We start from the raw sequence: 19,495 nt of genomic DNA on the forward strand, positions 1-19,495 counted from the left end.
AATTTATTATGCAGAAGTAATAACCAGGACAGGTAGAGAAGAGATGGGAACAGTTGGAGAATTATGGCAGTGAAATGGAAACTGTAAGAGAGAAACAGGTGGATATTCTAGAAGTGAAAAGCATAAAATAAAAAAATGAACATTTATTTGATAGGTCTGGTAGCTGGACGTGAGAAATGAGAAGATCAATTAAACTAGAAGATGAGTAAATAGAACTTATTTTAATGAAGAAAAATGAACACATGTGTTATATTGTCTATGACATTCCTCAGACTCAGAATTCCTCAGCAGGATTAAGTTCCAGTAACCTGGGGTGGTGATTTATCTGCTAATGCACCTTTTATTGTATCCTTGCCTTCTTTGTTTCACCTCCCTATCTTCCAATAAATTACTTGCACTTGAATCCTTGTCCTGTGACCTGCATCTGAAGAAATTCAAATTATACATGTGTTATAAAAGGTGACAAAACCCCTAGGAAGTCAATTCTATTATGAAACCTTTTTATAACTTTTTAGAGTTGAGGAAATAGAATATTAGAGAGGTGAAGGAACTTGGCCAAGATCATATAGCTAGGAAGTATATGAAAAAGACACTAGTGCCTGCTCTTAACCATATTTGATACTATCTTTCATGGAGTAGCATTATACATTTTACAGAGTCCTCCCAACATATTGTCTCATTCATCTTTAGAACAAGTCAGTAAGATGGGCAAAACATACACTTTCACTCAATTTTTAAAAAAAAAAACCAGATGAAGACACTAACTTAAAAAGAAAGTGACTTATTTAAACTCACACATAGATCTAGGGGCAATGCCAAGACTGGAGCTGAGTCTTCTGACTTTTAGTTTAATTCCTAAAATTAAACTAATTTTATCTGCTATCCCATGTTATAGGACTACAGTTCAATGAAAAATACTACTAGATAACTTCAATTACCCTCTTGCTATTTCCTGAAATTCTTTTTAAAATCTAGCATGTTGAAGATGTAATCTTTGATCATATTTTTTAGCTCAAGATTTTTAGAAAGTTCTAAGGTGACTGTTGCTTATGTATATTTAGCTATTCTCAAATATAACTAAGCCCTGTGGATGCATTTGTTAGAAATCAAGGGCAAGGTGACAATGTTAATCATTTCAAGAGGCAATATGTGCAGTGATTAAACCCATAGTCTCTGGAGCCAGATTTCTTTCATTGGGAAAGTTGTCTAACCTTTCTCTGCCTTGGTCTCTTATTTGCAAAATGGAATCAGTGATATTATTTACATGATTGGGTTGTGAATATTTGAAAAGTTAAAATACATGAAAAGCAGTTAGAATAGTACTTAATAATATTTCATTTTCTGTCCCATCCAGTTGAGTTTTCCATTCTTCAGGAATGGAGTTATGATGCCAAAAAAAATGGTTTTTGGTGACCAGCTCTTGAATTTATATCTTGTCAGAGCAATTTTGAGGGGATATTTTCTTCTACCATATGATTTTAAAGGATGACATAGAATTAGAGTGGAACTTGGTAAACATCTAAACAGGACATCAGATGCAGGACCAGGAAAAATGAGACACCACTAGATGGAAAGATGAATGTTAAACAACGGTGAACACTGTGGTGGGTAAACTTCCCTAATGGGAATAGATTTCTTTAAGTAAAAACAAGGTTAGAAAAAAGAGGTAATTAAAAGATGCACTCATGAACTTTGGGCAGAATGATGCAAAGAGGTCTGATGAAAAATAAGTTCTCTCTATTCCTGTCATAGGGACTGGGGAGTTCACAATTCTACAACTACTTAAAAATTAATATGGACAAGGACTGGAGTGTGATGTAAATGACAAAGTCAAAGGTTGCTGGTGAGAGTATGGAAGATTATTTTTCTCATTTTGAGTTTCCTTATGTGTTACAATGTGGATTGTGTAATTCAAATAGTCAAGACCACAAAGTCCATTTAGAACAAAACAAAGTTTAGAGATAAGGTTAACTATTTTACTTTAAGGAAGGATACACATTAGAATTAATCCTATGGAAATAACCAGAGTCACCAATTCCTCATACTGCCTCCAAGTAAAAAAGTTAAATGTTCTCAAAAAGCTACTGCTTACTTAAAGGAAATCTTTAATGTTACCCTAAGACCATAATCATTAAACCTTACGGTAATGGAAGAGGTGATGGTATGCATTTATACAAGTATTAATACAAAGTTCATGCACCAGAGAATTTATTAGGTCAGTTTTAATAAATATTATTTTCAAAGACGCCTAGTGTCTTTTTATATTTACAAAAGTGCTTACATAAATAAAACATTCCAAACTTGTTTAAAAAGTAAGCAAATTTGCTTAAAATTAATTATTGTAGAGATTTATTAATACTATACTTGACAAAGTTAGAGGGGGCACTTTGAAAGATTAAAAAGCAGTTTTAGAAAGATTCCTATATGATTACGGTAAACACATGCAGAGCTTTTGAAATGAGGACTTTGTCCTTTTAAATAAAATGGCAAGTTAATTGTTCTTAATAATATGCCATGGGGAACCACTGACTTTATCTGTGAAGTTTAGTAAGCAAGAATTGAAGTAATGAATATAAAATTTCTATTTTGACAAGCAGAGATTACAAAGTCAGTCCATGAACTATTGCAGGAGAGCACAAGTAACACAGAGGGTGACCCATGATATTAGTAAGTTTATTCACGACATTCACGTTAGAAACCAACAATGTGTTTGGCAGAGCTTATGCATAGCTTCTTAAGAGAGAGCTTTTGTTGCTGTTAGGCAAATACTGTATTTTAAAATCACCATACAAGAAGATAAAGTCAATACTGATTCTGAAACTGAACTGGCCAGAGACTGGAGGATGACATAAATGAAAGTCAATGACTGCTGGTGAAATCGAGGGAAATTATTTTTCTTATTTAGAGTTTTCCAATGGCAGTAGCTTTTAAAGTATGAAAGTATACAGGTAGCCAATAGGAATATGAAAAGATGCTCAACTTTGCTAATTATTAGAGAAATGCAAATCGAAAGTATGAGATACCACCTTATACCAGTTAGATGGCTCTTATTAAAAAGTCTACAAATAACAAATGTTGGAGAGGATGTGGAGAAAAGGGAACCTTCCTACACTTCTGGTGGGAATGTAAGTTGGTGCAGCCACTGTGGAAAATAGTATGGAGGTTCCTCAGGAAACTAAAAATAGAATTACCATATGATCCAGCAATCCCGCTCCAGGGCACATATCTGGACAAGATAATAATTTTAAAAAGATATATGCATCTCTGTATTCATAGCAGCACTATTCACAGTAGCCAAAGACATAGAAACAATCTACATGTTCATCAACAGAAGAATGGATAAAGAAATATGGTACATACATACAGTGAAATACTCAGTTCAGTTCAGTCACTCATTCGTGTCTGACTCTTTGCGACCCCACGGACTGCAGCACACCAGGCTTCCCTGTCCATCACCAACTCCCAGAGCCTACTCAAACTCATGCCCATTGCATCCATGATGCCATTCCCATCTCATCCTCTGTCGTCCCCTTTTCCTCCCGCCTTCAATCTTTCCCAGCATCAGGGTCTTTTCAAATGAGTCAGTTCTTCGCATCAGGTGGCCAAAGTATTGGAGTTTCAGCTTCAACATCAGTCCTTCCAATGAATAGTCAGGACTGATTTCCTTTAGGGTGGATTGGTACTCAGCCATAAAAAAAAAATGCTATTTGCTGCAACACGGATGCAACTAGAGATTATCATACTGAGTCAGAAAGGACAAATACTATGTGATTTCACTTATATGTGAAATCTAAAATACAACACAGGTGAACCCATCTGTGAAACAAACAAAATCATGGACATAGAGAACAGACTGGTGGTTGCCAAGGGAAGGGGGTTGGGGGAGGGATGGAGTGGGAGAATGCAGCTAGTAGACGTAAGCTTTTATATGTCTATATAATGCATAAACAACAAGGTCCTACTGTATAGCACAAGGAACTATGTTCATTTCCTATGATAAACCATAATGGAAAAGAATATTTTTAAAGTGCATGTATATATATGCAATAATTGTAAATCAACATTGTAAATCAACTATACTTCAATTTAAAAAAGATAAACATACACGTCCTATGGGACTGCAAACCTATACCTCGCTGGCACCACTTCAAGGAGTCCCCTGGGTAGCAATCCCCACAACTGGGGCTTCAAACCATAGACACTCCTGTCTGGGAGATTCCTGCAAGCTGTATAGTGAGGCAGAGGGACAGTGCAAAGATGCTGTGCCCTAGCCTTTGGTTCCAAAGGGCACATCCACATCTAAAGGGTGTGCCTGCTCCTCAGGCCAAAGCTCCAGGACCAGCAAAGAGGATGCCCTGGCAGAAATACTAGAGGGTGCCTCAGACTACCCTCCAGGCACTGCCCCAAGTGGTAGCCTGCCAAGAACCACCTTGCAAATTGCTACACTCCCATGGGACCCAGTGGCTCAGCAGTAAACAGCCTGCAATGCAGACAATGGGGGTTGGATCCTTGGGTGGGGAAGATCCCCTGGAGGAGAAACTGGCAACCCACTCCAGTATTCCTGCCTAGGGAATTCCATGGACCCGAGGAGCCTGGCGGGCTACAGTCCATGGGATCACAAGGAGTTGGACGCGACTGAAGCAACTAAACAACGACAAGGGACCCAGGCTTGCACGCTCTGCTGGCCCCCAGAACCAGTCGATCAAGGAGTGGCCCCGGGCGGCCGGTAGGGATGGGGCAGCCAGACGCATATAAAGGCGTCAATCTGGGGATCCCGGCCGCTGGCGGCGCTGCAGGGACAGCGAAGATGGCTGCCGCTGGTCTCCGCCCGCGAGCAGGGCCCCAAATGCCTGTCCTACCCAATGCCTGCCAACCAAACAGCCAACGGAGGCTCTCCCACACCGGGTCCGGACAGCCTGGATTGGCGCTTTGCCCTGGGCTTTGGGGCTGGTGAGTTCCGGGGCGCGCGGGCGGCGCGAGCCCCTTCAGGAACCCCCCCCACTACAGCCTCGTGGGGCCTGTGGACCGAGCCCAGTTTGTCTTCAGCGCTAGATATTTTGGGGTCTAGCGGATGCCACTTTTAAAAGTGGGAGTGCATGCTGCGGGGTTCAGACCCTTTCCTAAGCTCCTCGGTGAACAGTCCACTCCCGGGGGTGGGGAAGGTGGGACTGGCAGGGCTCGCGCTGAGACTGTGACGGGGCCTCTCTCACCTGCCTCCGTGTGGAGCTTCTTTCCTTCCCCTGGATTCGAGGAGTGCCTCAGCCAGTTTTTAGGTTTTTTTCAGAGGACGTTTTCCCATAGGTAGCTGTAGACTTGATGTGTTTGTGGGAGGAGGTGCATTCAGGGTCCTCTAAGGTCGCCATTTTGAACCGAGAACTTATAAATCTCTTCAAGGAACTTGTAAATCTCTTAATTGAAGCCAGGGTCCACCTGAGGGCCTTCCCAGGTGCAGTGGTTAAAGACTCCGCCTGCCAATATAGGAGATGTAAGAGACACCGGTTCGATCCCTGGGTTGGGAAGATCCCCTGGAGAAGGGAATGGCAACCCACTCCAGTATTCTAGTCTGGAGAATCCCATGGACTGGAGAGCCTGACAGGCCAGCGTGTCACAAACAGTCCCACGCAGCTACCTGAGACTTGAGGTATATTGATAAAAATTATACTTTTAACCTCTAGTTCTTCTGAATCGTTGACAAAAGGGTCTTCTTTATTTCCAAAGCAAACAGGAGTGGGAAAAAGCTGTGACAAACTAAGACGTGTATCGTATTATGGGTTATATATCCTATTTCCTTCATCATCAGGACTCATGATAAAATGATTATATTATTAAAGGAGGCTGTCACGCTAGCTCCATGAACCTTTCCCCAGAGGTTGACCGTTTCATAAGTGAAATCAACAAGCTGATGAGAGCATTGTTGTTGTTTAGTCGCTCAATTGTGTCTAATTCTTTCAGGACACCAAGGACTGTTGTAGTCAGCCAGGTTCCTGTATCCATGGGATTTCCAGGGCAAGAATACTGGAGTGGGTTGCCATTTCCTCCTCCAGGGGATCTTCCTGACCCCGGGATCCAACCCGAGTCTCCTGAATTGGCAGGTGGATTCTTTACCAATGAGTCACCAGGGAAGCCAGATGAGACTATGGCTACATGCATAATATTTTAATAATTTTTCAAAACTTCCACTTGAGGGAATAACTTATGATCTGTTGTTATCTCATTCTCCAACTGGAAGAATCAAGAAAGGGAAGAGCAAATTTTTCAAGAGGCAGGATTAGCTTACTAAAACGTTCCATTCAGCATTTGTGACAAGGAAGTCTAGCATCTGTCAAAATGGTTCTCATTTCTTGGTTTTAAGGAACTGTGATTATAAACATGGCAGTGAAAGTCAAACATTATGGTATGTTTAGAGGCTGAAGGCAAAATTCCTTGAGATTACAATGGTATCTCATTGTATTCTCTCTGCAACACTCTGGCATACAAGGGGAGCAAATTCTGTAAATTAGTCATTGACAAAAACAACATGGCGCATTCCTCTTTCTCACAGTGTTCCTTCTAAAATTTGTCTCGATAGAACCATGTGTCCTTCATGATTGTAAGATAATTTTGTTTTTTTGTTTCACTGGAAGCTGTGCTTTACATTTTTAGAGTGACTCTAACAAAATGAGTTTTCTTATTATCAGGATAGGTTCAAAAGCCTCTTGAGAACGAGTTTGTTTAAACTAATGTCCAGTACAACTCCACATGACATGAATTTCCAAAGAATATTCAGGACATTCATATCATGAGGCGGGGGAAAGGGAGAGGGGAAATATCACAAAGTAATTTTATCCTGATTTAACCGTTGTACCAGTTCCCCTAAGATCAAAATATAATTTTCTTTTGTTCTAAAACAAATTGAGTCTGTTTTTTCGGTGACATGGCAAAGTTTCAGAAGAACCCAAAGCTGCTTGGTAAATAGTGTTCATATTCTTATAATATCTGTTTTTAAAATGTTTTGTGGTAAACATTTTAATAACAACACAAATAATACAAATATGGATAAATAATTACTGGAATACAAAATTCTCATGATTAAGCAGAGTCTCTTTGGGCTGGGCCATAGGAACCAACAAAGGGAATGTAAGCATATTTTCTGCTGTTTGTGTTAATTACATCGAAATGCTGTGAAAGTGATGTTCTAAGGAAAATAGACATTTGATGAAGAATTTGAGCAGGTTCACTCTTGTGATCACCAGAGATAATATTTAAAACTGGTTGCTAGCTCAGATACAAGGTATCAAAAAAGAACTCAGATGAATAGGTGTTATATTTACATAATGGACTACTCAGTAAGTGTTTGTATAACTTTAGTCCTCCTACATATGGTATCATCATCTCTAAGTTCTGAGATCTGTCCCATTTTATCAGGGAAGACATTTTAGGAAATACAGAACTATGCCTAGGGAACCAAAAATCAAGTCAGTTTTATTGTCAGTACTGATTTAATCTCGGCTTCTTAGTTCTAGTACATGGGCTTCTGTTTTTTTCCTAGATTTTAAACACATATTTATAAAAAGTTCTTATTTTACTTTTTATTGCTTGAGTCCTTTGTTTAAAGTCTTCCCAGTTCTCCTAGCTCCTAACAGGAAGGGTCCATGTATTACTTTCTTTTTTTTTTTTTTTCATGTATTACTTTCTAATTACCCTTCTCCAGGCTTTTTCTCTCTACTATCTTATCCCCTCTTTGTTTTCATGAAATGTTCATTTCACCACTGTATAAGTTATCTCTATCTTCTAGCAGGAATACATTGTACTAATTGTATATTCCTGGTGCTGATACAGATCCTAGGGTGTGTGTATATATATGTATGTGTGTGTGTATACATATATACCTGCCACACATGTGTATGGTAGGTTTTGAATGAACTTTTTCTTTCTAAATGAATGTATCAGTCTCGATCTACTCTTCTTTATTACGGAAGACAAGTGTGGTCAAATCCATTGTAAAACAATCTTCCTTTTGGTTAAATGCATAAAAGGAGTCCCAAAGAATGTCTAAGTAGTCTCTCCATTCAAATGTCATATTCCAATACATACAGAGTCCACAGTGATGGATGTTCCAAACTGGATTCTCTGACACATTCAACTCATCTCCATGCTTTTGTCTTCTGTCTTTGATTGTTAGATCTATACTACACTGTTTTCTGTCAGCGCTTAGAGCTCTCTGTGCTTTTTAATATTTTGGTTCCTCCCCAGAAGTCTGTCTAGGTTGTTTGTCATCCTTAGTCACTTCTTAGTCTATTGTTGAATAGGAGGGTGGGAGAGAGTGTTTTCAGATCTTGAAAACCAAGGGAGAAGGAGCAGAAACCTCCCTGATGTCATTATCAGAGAAGAATCTGAAAGACTAGTTAATAATATCCCTTTACTTTTGCAAATAAAGTTGTCATTTATTACTTTATTATGTTGATTAATAAAAGTTCTGGTGATACAGCATTAAAAGTATCTACCTTTCCTTAAGGAACTAGTCTTTTATTTACTTTTTTTTTCATTATGTTAGAAGAATAGCTGTAATCCACCCTAGATTGCATTACAAAAGGCATCCTTTATAACCTTTTATAACCTTGATCTCTAGAGTAAAGGTTTTTTACCCTAGCAATTGTGGATACAGGCTATAGAAAATAGTTCAGAAGGTATGGGGTGGGCTTTTGGACTTGCTTCGTCTTACTACTGATGAAAAGAAAGTGAAGTCGCTCAGTCTTTGAAAGTGAAGTCGCTCAGTCTTTGCGACCCCATGGACTGTAGCCTAGCTGGCTCCTCCATCCAGCCATGGGATTTTCCAGGCAAGAGCACTGGAGTGGGTTGCCATTTCCTTCTCCAGGATGCTATCGACCTGTATATTTTAGTTTGCTTGACTTTTATTTTACAAAACTTCACAGATGGCAACTGCTTATCTGGATACAAATTTTTACCTGTTAACCATGTTTTACAATCCTATGCTGTTCTTGGCTAGGCTTCCCTTACCTGTAACTAGATTTAAGTCCATTCCTATTCGTGCCGTTGACTTTAGCCCTGTCCTGTTTTATTTCGTTGTTTACTCACTCAGTCCTGTCCGACTCTTTTGAGACCCCGAGAACTGTAGCCCATCAGGATTCTCCGCCCGTGGGATTTCCCAGGCAAGAATACTGGAGTGGGCTGCCATTCCCTTCTCCAGGGCATCTTCCTGACCCAGGGATCGAACCTGTGTCTCCTGCATTAGAAGTGAATTCTTTACCATTGCGCCTTGGGGGAAGCCTAGCCTTGTCCTAGTGGTTGAATATATTTTTCTCATATGGCTTTGTGTACTTCTACAACATTTAATCTTTTGGTGCAAGCTAAATTCTCTAGGGGAGAAGCAGGGTGGGATGAATTGGGATATTGGGGTTGACACATACATACTACTGTGAATAGATAACTAACGAGATAACTACTTGAGAACCTGTTGTATAGCACAGGGAACTCTACTCAGTGCTTTGTGGTGGCTCAAATGGGAAGAAAATCCAAGAAACTGGGGAAATGTGTATACATATAACTGATTCACTTTGCTGTAGAGCAGAAAGTAATACAACATTGTACAGCAACTATACACCAATAAAAATTAATAAAAAATAAAATATTAAAAAGAAAACTAAAAGTGGATTTACCATGTAACCCAGTAATTAAAGATATGGGCAGTTTTCCTGGAGAAATTAAAATTTATTTTCACATAGGTTCTTGTTAAGTATAAAGTTCTCAAGACAAGAGAATGAAAACATTAAAAATAACCTTGATTTAGGAGCCTAGTACATGCAAACACATAACCCAAACTTGTTTCCTTATAAACCAAGTTTGAATTCTCTGGTGATGGTAGTGGACAACATGTGTCTGCAATCTTGGAATACAAGTAGACTTTGAACTCAGCTGTTGATTTCTAAAGTCCGTTTTTTTTCTTTTCTTTTTGATACAACAATCAAAAGTGATGAAACTATTACTTCTGTTGGAAATTCTTTTTCTGTGATTATGTGAAGATAGCTCTCCCCTTTCCGGCCATGGAGGGATAGGGATCATGGCATAGACCAGGCAAGTCAGAATAACCTATCTTATCTCCTTGGCCACTTTGTTCAGTGATAAGCATATGAGCTTGTAACTTATTCAGGCTGATCAGAGCCTCTCAAGGTTTTTTGTTTGTTTTTGTTTTTTTGTTTTTTAGCTTAGAGTTGTTAGGGAAGGCTCTAAAAAACAAAGAACAAAAATCCATTAGCCTTTAAGTGTGACATATAGGGGTTACTACAGATGATCATCGTATTTATTTTGAAGAAGCCAAAGAGAAAGCCAGCAGGAACAGAAAGTTCTAGGAGATGGTCAAAGAGGCGGTACCCTCCATCTAGCCATGCTCGAAACCCCAGACCTGGCTCCTTTTCTTTGGCCACCTGATGGGAAGAGCCAGCTCACTAGAAAAGACCCTGATGCTGGGAAAGATTGAAGGCAGGAGGAGAAGGGGATGACAGAGGATGAGATGGTTAGATGGCACCACTGATTCAATGGACATGAGTTTGAGTAAGCTCTGGGAGATGGTGAAGGTCAGGGAAGCTGGGTGGGCTGCAGTCCATGGGGTCGCAGAGTTGGACATGACTGAGAACAACAACACCAATGGTATGAATTAATACACAAATGCCTTTTCTTCCCGAGATAGCTTGAGTGGGTTTTCTACTACTGGCAATCTAATGAGTCAAATTTGACACTGTAACACACAAATTGAATCATTTCTTAAATCTGAAACCAAGAATTTGTCTTGTTTCAGATAAAGGATAATATAGGAGGCATGAATTTGTATTTGAACTAGCTAAGATAAAGAGTTCAACATAGCAACACAGCATAGGCAGATAAAAAAATATTTTTTCAAGAGACTAATACCACAACCACAAAAAAAGTATTTCTATATGCATTTGGCTAGGAACTCCACTTATTACATAACCAAGGAAATGGAATAATTAACTTCATGTGGTGGGGCAGACTAGGCAGGTCTAGATAGTCAGATGCGAATGGGCAGGAAGGTAAAGAAATACAAGGAAGAGAGAATGTGGAACCAGTTAGATATTAGTAGGAAATTCTAGTCTATTACTTAGACAATTATAAAACTCTCTTTTATTGGCCATAATGGCTTTCAATATGTTCTATGCCCTATGCACATCAAATATCTCTATTTCTTGTAACAAGTCTGTATGTATTATTAATTCTGTTTTACAAGAAGGAAACTGAGGCTTAGGAAGTTGGTGAAGGCCGGAGAGTTAAAGAACAGAAGTAGAGTTTGAACTCATAGCTTTTGATTTTTAAAGTCCAGTTTTTTCTTTTCTTTTCTTGATATACCAACCTACTCCCTTGGAACGGGGACACCAGAGAGTGCAGTGACTGTCAATACATTGACCTCATCAGGTTCTAGCAGAAGATCTTGAGGTGGACAGGAAGATCATTGAAATGGCAGTCTTGCTTTGGATATATCATTTAATGAAAAGAATATGTCTGCTGCAGGTGATCAGCATCGTTTCCTAGCTTAGGCAAGGGACTGGGGAGCCAGGCTTCCTGGATTCAAATTATGGCTCTAGCACTTGCTAGTTGTGACATCATGGATAAACTATTTACCTCTTTGTGTTTCAGATTCCTTATTTTTAAACAGGGGCTATTAATACTGTATGGACTTCCCAGGGGGCACTAGTGGTAAAGAACCTACCTGCCAATGCAGGAGATGTAAGAGACGCAGGTTCGATCCCTGGGTCAGGAAGAACCCCTGGAGGAGGGCATGGCAACCCACTCCAGTTTTCTCGCCTGGATAATCCCCATGGACAGAGGAGCCTGGTGGGCTACAGTCCATGGAGTCGCAAACAGTTGGACACGACAGAAGCGACTGAGCATGCATGTATTAATACTATATACCTCTTAGGATTGTTATGAGAATAAAATATGGTAATGTTTGTGAAGCCCTTCAGGAGCACTGGGTGCATAGCAAGCGCTACATAAATGTCTATTAAATAAAATAACTTTAATGTATTATTAATTTACAGAAAGTATTGTGATTTAACATTAGAGTATTGTTACCTTCGAATTGGTTCCTCCAAGTGAGGATTTGTTTAATTTGACATTATTTTCTTTTTTGTTTTTAAATGGCAGAGGTATGTAATTATTTGTTTTGACACTGTTTTCATTTTGGCCTGGATGGTACTTCGATGGGGGGGGGCTGGCCTGTGTATTTCAGGATACTGAGCAGCACCCTTGGCCTCTACCCACTAGAGGTCAGTAGCGCCTCCCCCATGTGACGACTAAAATTACTCCAGACACGGACCAGTTTCCCAATAGCGATGGCGAAATCGTCCGCTTTGAGAATCACTGCTCTCCGTGTAGGAGTTAATAGCTGTAAATCTCGGATTTGTATACCGTTATTAGCACTGACCACGTTATAAAGTGGAGCCAATGACTACTATCATTACTACTACCACAGACGTTTCAGAGTCAAAACTCAGTAACTTGTTAGAAAAGTTGTTGAAGGAATAAGATCGTGTCACCAGTTTGCTGTAAAGCCTGCCGAATTTCAGCACTCTTTGCTGAATGCGGTTGTTTCTGTAGTCAGCGTCCTCTGGTCTTTCCATGGCTTCGTGCGTTTCCCCGCGGTGCCCTCCTGGGTGTAGCACTGCCGCGTGTCCGCCAGTAGGTGGTATCCATGAATAGTGGGATCCACAGCCTTTCCTTCGCAGGCATGCTCAGATTTCCTCTCCCACTTGCTGTGCCGAGCTCCCTCCGTAGGGATATCCTACTTCTTTCCTCTAACTTGCGGGGACGGGGCGGGGTAGGGGGGAGGAGTTTTCAAACAGAATTTTGGCTTTCCTTATTGTGAAGGAGGTTTGCTACACTTTATAGAGCAGCAGATATTATGTATGCATAACTCTACGACATGAGTTGGCTGCCATGACTTGTAAGCAGAATATAGAGGCAATTCTTTGCTGGATATTTAGAATTCTGCTACTTTGGGTATCCAGATTGTGTTAGTTCAGCCTCCTTCGCTGACCACGAATTACTGCATCCACAGTTCCATGTGTCGATGTGGGGACTGGCTTAAGAAGATAAGAAGAGAAGACTGAATGGTACTTTTACCTACTGCATTTTAAATGCCCATAAAAGCACACTGTCTCCTCTATTCGTATATCACAGTCAGACCGTTGAAGCATTCCAATTCTAGTAGTGAATTATAAGCTTATAGAAGTAAATCGGATGCCATTGTCATTTTCATGTGCCACAGGGTACTTGAAGGTTTCAAATTCCAGGAAGATGTAGACTAGATAGCAATATTACAGTTTATAAAATTTTAGTATATTACATTTTAGTCTTTTCCTATGCAACAGTCTGAGTCTACCGCATCTGCCTTCTCTGGATTTTAAATTCTGTTTCTTCATTCATCATCATGGAGGAAGCTACATTCCCTTTATTACATGGCCTGAATAGATCAGACTTGCTCTTTGGAAAATGGATACAAGAAACCTTCAAAAATAACATTGTCATTTATGAGCCAAAAAGGCAGAATTAAAAGCAAAAATTTTTCTGGGAAGTAAAGTGAGGATTAATCTTCAGAGAAAAGTTGAAGGGTGGCTTTCTAAATTAATTTATTTCATCTGACACATTGGAAGGATTTTGCTGTTTCACTTCCCTCGGGCCATTTGTTACACTTGTTATAAAATCAGGATGAGTCTATCATTGCCTCCAGCTTTTCAATCTATAGCTGACCTTGTATTCCAATCAATATTATACTGATTGGTATTAATATTGCAGAGAGCTAAAATGACTGGTTCAACGGTGCCTTGGTTTGATCAGTTGTTAGGTATAGATCTAGTGTTAAGAATTCTGTTACTCATGAAATTATGATCAAACCGATGACCTCCTAGTAGAACTTGGACAGTTTAGTAATAATAGATTACCCTCAGTTAGTAGAATAAAGTGAGGCTTTACTAAACAATATGCACCAGGACGTTCTAGACATATTTTTATTTTAAAAATTATTAGAAGTTTGGAAAAAACTTTTAAATAATATTTTTAAGATTTATTTACATTATGATAAATTTGATCGATCTATCTTCATTATCATCATTCATCCTTCAGTCATAACATTTTGTCGTATATATATATGTATTTAAAGAAATCATTGCTGGAAATCTCTATGTGTATCATCTTCACCTCATTCCTATTTATCCTTCTCTAATCATTTTCTAGGACCAACCTAGATAGCATATTAAAAAGCAGAGACATTACTTTGCCAACAAAGGTCTGTCTAGTCAAGGCTGTGGTTTTTCTAGTGGTCATGTATGGATGTGAGAGTTGGACTGTGAAGAAAGCTGAGTGCCGAATAATTGATGCTTTTGAACTGTGGTGTTGGAGAAGACTCTTGAGAGTCCCTTGGACTGCAAGGAGATCCAGCCAGTCCATCCTAAAGGACATCAGTCCTGGGTGTTCATTGGAAGGACTGATGCTGAAGCTGAAACTCCAATACTTTGGTCACCTGATACAAAGAGTTGACTTATTTGAAAAGACCCTGATCCTGGGAGGGATTGGGAGCAGGAGGAGAAGGGGACGACAGAGGGTGAGATGGCTGGATGGCATCACCGACTCGATGGACATGGGTTTGAGTAAACTCCGGGAGTTGGTGATGGACAGGGAGGTCTGGCGTGCTGCGATTCATGGGGTCGCAAAGAGTCGGACACGACTGAGCGACTGAACTGAACTGAACTGATTCTCTTGTGAAGATATTTGGAAGTTTTGGTTTTTGATAATGTTGGGAATACTAACCGTTCTTATACTATTTCATTCTGTTTCTCTTTTTTCAATATGAGTTTCTTCTGAAAACAAACCTATATGTCAGTTTTTGGTAAGGCTTTCTGGAAAATTACTATAGGAAAAAAAAAAGATAAAAAGTTTGATATCCTCTGTGCTCCATGGCCTTTATATGCACCTTTACTTTTTTCACTTTTGACACTACATCTAATTGATTATATCTGCCTTCTTTACTGTGGATTTCCCTGGTAGTTCAGATGGTAAAGAATCTGCCTGAAATTCAGGAGACCTGGATTTGTTTACTTCAAAATAATAATTGTTGCTTACTTACTATTGATTTCTCCATGATACCTAACGTGTCATTGTGCATGGATAGTAAATGCTTAATAAAAATTTTTTATATTGAATTGAATGATTCTGTGATTCTACCAGGAGACTGGAAAGCTGCTCATATATCAGAAAGAGTGAGCGGTCACCTGTTACTGACAAAGCGGGAATGACCAAAGGACATGTCTCCTGATTAGAATATCATTCAATAAATAGCAGTATTCTGGGCTACCTCAAGGACCGTCCTGATACTCAAGGAAGTCCAAGGATCCTTCATCTATTTCTCTTGAGTTTTGCATGATTAGGTGATTAGACTAGGGTCAGGAAGGGGGCTGTCAAGTTTGACAAGCAAAGGTTAGACATCGGAGATTTGTTACATTTGTTTTATACTCTACAGCTTTCAAAATGCTTTAATTACTATATATTTTGTCAGGTATTGTATGTATATTTTATAGGAAGCTTATATTTACATATTTCTTAACTAAATTGATATATAAGAAATTAAGGGTGGAGGAGTTCCGGAGGATTCCTTGGGTCTTTGATGGTGCCAATAGCCTAACAAGTCTAAATGTAGTTCCAAGAAGTGTATAAAGGGAAGACTTACCGAGTGATTGAGTAGTGATGGTTTAATGAAAAGCAGGATGACTGAATTAACATTTGGTCAGGTATTCAAAATATCTCTAGAATCCATTCTTCCAGAATGTCTGCATTCTTCATGACCTTGCTTACATTATAGTTTTCTTAATGATGTCTCTTCCTCTTTTGTTTGTTCTTTTAATGAATCCATCTCTCATATTGTTGCTAGTCATTCTTTTAAAGATAGGACTCCTCATTTCTGTCCCCTGTTTGGAAACCTCCAATGGTTGTCCCACTCTGGCAAATAAAGTATAATTACATTAGTTAGACGTGGGGAGATGTAGTTAGGGTTTCTCAATAACATTTTTCATGATCCTTCTAAGTTGCCTAAGGGACTTAGATCTGTTTTCCAGTGGGAGAAACTGTCAGTATCTCCAAGGGGTTGGCACCTGGCTTTTTCTAGTACTTTTCTGAGCAGCTGGCACTTAAGTTCAGGCTTTTTGATGTCAAAGAAGTTTATTTCAACCCAGACTCTATGAAGATTAGTTCATCTTGTGCCATAAAAAATAAAGTCAGTGTGGGAATGGGGCAGGGAGGAAGAACAGTCACATGGCATGCCCCGCTATACCCTGTTCCCAGGGACTCTCTCCAAAGGATGCCATAGGATGCTAAGAGATGGAGAATCTTTGAAACCATTGCATTTCTGTCCATGAGTTTGGCCCATATTAAACCCTCTCCAATACTCAAGGAAAATGAGATTCTTGACTGTATACTTCAAATATGCCTTTCTCCCTATTTTCATGCTTTTTTTTCTGTTTTATTCCAAGCTGTTTGCTGCCTCTCTCATATTCTGCACATTTGTACTCTAATTACTTACATTCACAGTATCTTTTCTAACTTATTTGCCAGGGGGTCCTACAGTCTTGGTCACCATGACAGTTAAACAGAGCTGTACCATAGAGCTATTGGTTGCCTACAACACTAATACCCCATTTCTGATTTTTCTTCATCTAAAAAAACCTGTCTGTGTAAGTATACCAATTGGTTGATGGTTTAACCATGAAAAAATGATTGATTTACACTGATATGGACAACTATGTTAGTGGGAGAAGAAACAGGTCTGCAGTATCACAGAGTTCTTAATATGTGTGTTTGACTATGCATGTTTATACAAAACTCCAATCCTCTATTTGTTTGATATATATATATTTTTTATTCTCAAAGGTTACTAGTCGGTTTTCACTGGGTTGTCGATACAAATTGTCCCCCAAGATGGTTCCCAGAACTGCCTACTTAACATGTTCAAATAAGATTTATAACTCAAATCATTGAACTATCATGTCATTATAGAATAAGGACTAGTCTAGTATCTGAGGATATTTTGTTTGAGAAAGAACTTTATGTAATTCTTTCTTGCTAATAATCCTTATGCTAGATGATAATTATCCAAGTGTGTGCAAATTGTATTATGCTTCTTTGAGAAAAGTTATACAAAAACTCAGATATTTACCTTCCATTGTACCATATATGTTGTTGTTCTGTCGCTAAGTCATGTCTGACTTTTTACGACCCCATGGACAGTAACCCTCCAGGCTCCCCTGTCTATGGGGTTTTCCAGGAAAGAATACTGGGGTGGGTTGGCCATTTCCTTCTCCAAGGTATTTTCTGGACCCAGAGGTCAAACCCATGTCTCCTGCCTTAGCAGGCTCTTTATTATTGAGCCACCAGGGAAGTATCTTATATGGATGCCAACAAAAAAACCCATGGAGAATATTCAGTGTTAAGGATAGAGGATGAAGTGACTAGTTTGGTTGAAACATGAATTAACTGTAGGAGAGAACAAGAATAAGTGAGAGATTATGGTAAGCAGAAAAAGATGGCCCCAAGCATTCTTGATATCTGGTGATATTTTTCCACTTGTTCAAATACAAAATTTTGGTACTTTTGCAAAGATATTTGATAGATGAATTGAAGCCCCAAATCTGCTAACCTTAAGATAAGCAGATTGCCTTTGTCGTTCTGATTTGACCTTCAAATCACCTAAAAGCAGTGAATTTTCTTTAGCAAATTGAAGAAGAGGTCAAGAGATTCAAGGCAAAATAAGGATTTGATGTGCCATTGATGTGCCATTGACTTGAAACTGGAAAGAAAGGAATGAAGGAAGCTTTTAGGATTTGGATGACAGGGACCAAGGAAGGAAATGGGAACCCAGTTCCACAGTTAGGACTGGATGAAGCACAAACTGGAATCAAGATCGCAGGGAGAATTATCAATAACCTCAGATATGCAGATGACACCACTCTTATGGCAGAAAGCAAAGAGGAACTGAAGAGCCTCTTTATGCAAATGAAAGCAGAGAGTGAAAAAGCTGGCTTAAAACTCAGCATTCAGAAAACTAAGATCATGGCATCCAGTCCCATCACTTCATGGCAAATAGATGGGGAAACAATGGAAACAGTGAGATACTTTATTTTTTTGGGCTCCAAAATCACTGCAGATGGTGACTGCAGCCATGAAATTAACAGAGGCTTGCTCCTTAGAAGAAAAGTTATGACAAACCTAGACAGCATATTTAAAAGCAGAGACATTACTTTACCGACAAAGGTCTATCTAGTCAAAGCTGTGGTTTTTCCAGTAGTCATGTATGGATGTGAGAGTTAGACCATAAAGAAAACTGAGCGTCAAAGAATTGATGCTTTTGAACTGTGGTGTTGGAGAAGACTCTTGACAGTCCCTTGGACTGCAAGGATATCAAACCAGTCAGTCCTAAAGGAAAGCAGTCCTGAATATTCATTGGAAGGACTGATGCTGATGCTGAAGCTTCAATACCTTGGTCACCTGCTGTGAAGAACTGACTCTTTGGAAAAGATCCTGATGCTGGGAAAGATTGAAGGCAGGAGGAGAAGGGGATGACAGAGGATAAGATGGTTGGATCGCATCGCCAACTTGATAGACACGAGTTTGAGCAAGTTTCAGGAGTTGGTGATGGACAGGAAAGCCTGGTGTGCTGCAGTCCTTGGGGTTCCAAAGAGTTGGACAAGGCTGAGCGACTGAACTGACCTGAAGGAACTTAATTCTGCAAATAACAAGAATGGAATTTGAAGTATATTTTCCCCTAGAACCTACACATAAGAACTTTGCCTATCTGGCATTTTGGCCTTTTAATGCCATGAGCAGAGAACCTGGCTATGCCTGCTTCAGGCTGGACTTTAGACCTATAAAACTGTGAGCAAATGACTTGGTATTGTTTTAAGACACTCAGTTTTGTGGTAAATTTGCTACTAAGCAATAGAAACTGAATGTAAAGGACATTGGAATTATTGGAGTGAGAGCAAATTGCAGCTTGGGCTATGGTGATGGGCAGTGAAGACAGAGAAGAAAAGAGACAGAAGTAAGATTTTCAAGAGCTAAAAATGATATAGTTTTGTGACAGATTGAGGAATAAGGGATAAGGGTTAGGTGTCTGGTTTGTCACAGTTCATAGTTTGTCACACTTTGGAAGGCCACCATGCTAAATGGATTATGTGATGGTTGTGGAAAGTAGTGAACATGAATTGGGCTTTACACGTGTAGAGTTTGATATACTTTTGAGACAATTGATAGGAGATGCCAAGTAGGCAGTTAGTTATGAGTCATTGGTGTACTAATGATTAAGTAAGGTCATGGGCATGGATGAAATCACCAATGGAGGGTATGGTAGAGGGTAGAACTTCAAGAATATTAATATTAAATGGCCAAGTGGAGGTCAGTAAGCTCACATAGAGATAGAAAGGAAATCAGTTGTGGAGGT

At 39.4% G+C, this 19,495-nt stretch overlaps 1 protein-coding gene across 4 annotated transcripts in view; it reads left to right on the forward strand.

Annotated features, from left to right (window-relative positions):
• Positions 1–4,802: 4,802 nt before the first annotated feature.
• GNGT1 (G protein subunit gamma transducin 1) overlaps positions 4,803–19,495 on the forward strand; it is a 265,934-nt gene continuing 251,241 nt past the window's right edge. For all 4 annotated transcript variants that reach the window (XM_043872879.1, XM_043872883.1, XM_043872877.1 and 1 more), the window contains exon 1: positions 4,803–4,950. Coding sequence is in view for 2 of the 4 variants with exons in the window: in XM_043872877.1 (XP_043728812.1) it covers positions 4,808–4,950 (143 nt within the window). In the remaining 2 variants the exon portion in view is untranslated. The remainder of the gene's footprint in view (positions 4,951–19,495) is intronic.

This window comes from Cervus elaphus, chromosome 18, assembly GCF_910594005.1.
Source record: "Cervus elaphus chromosome 18, mCerEla1.1, whole genome shotgun sequence".
NCBI classification, from domain to species: domain Eukaryota; kingdom Metazoa; phylum Chordata; class Mammalia; order Artiodactyla; family Cervidae; genus Cervus; species Cervus elaphus.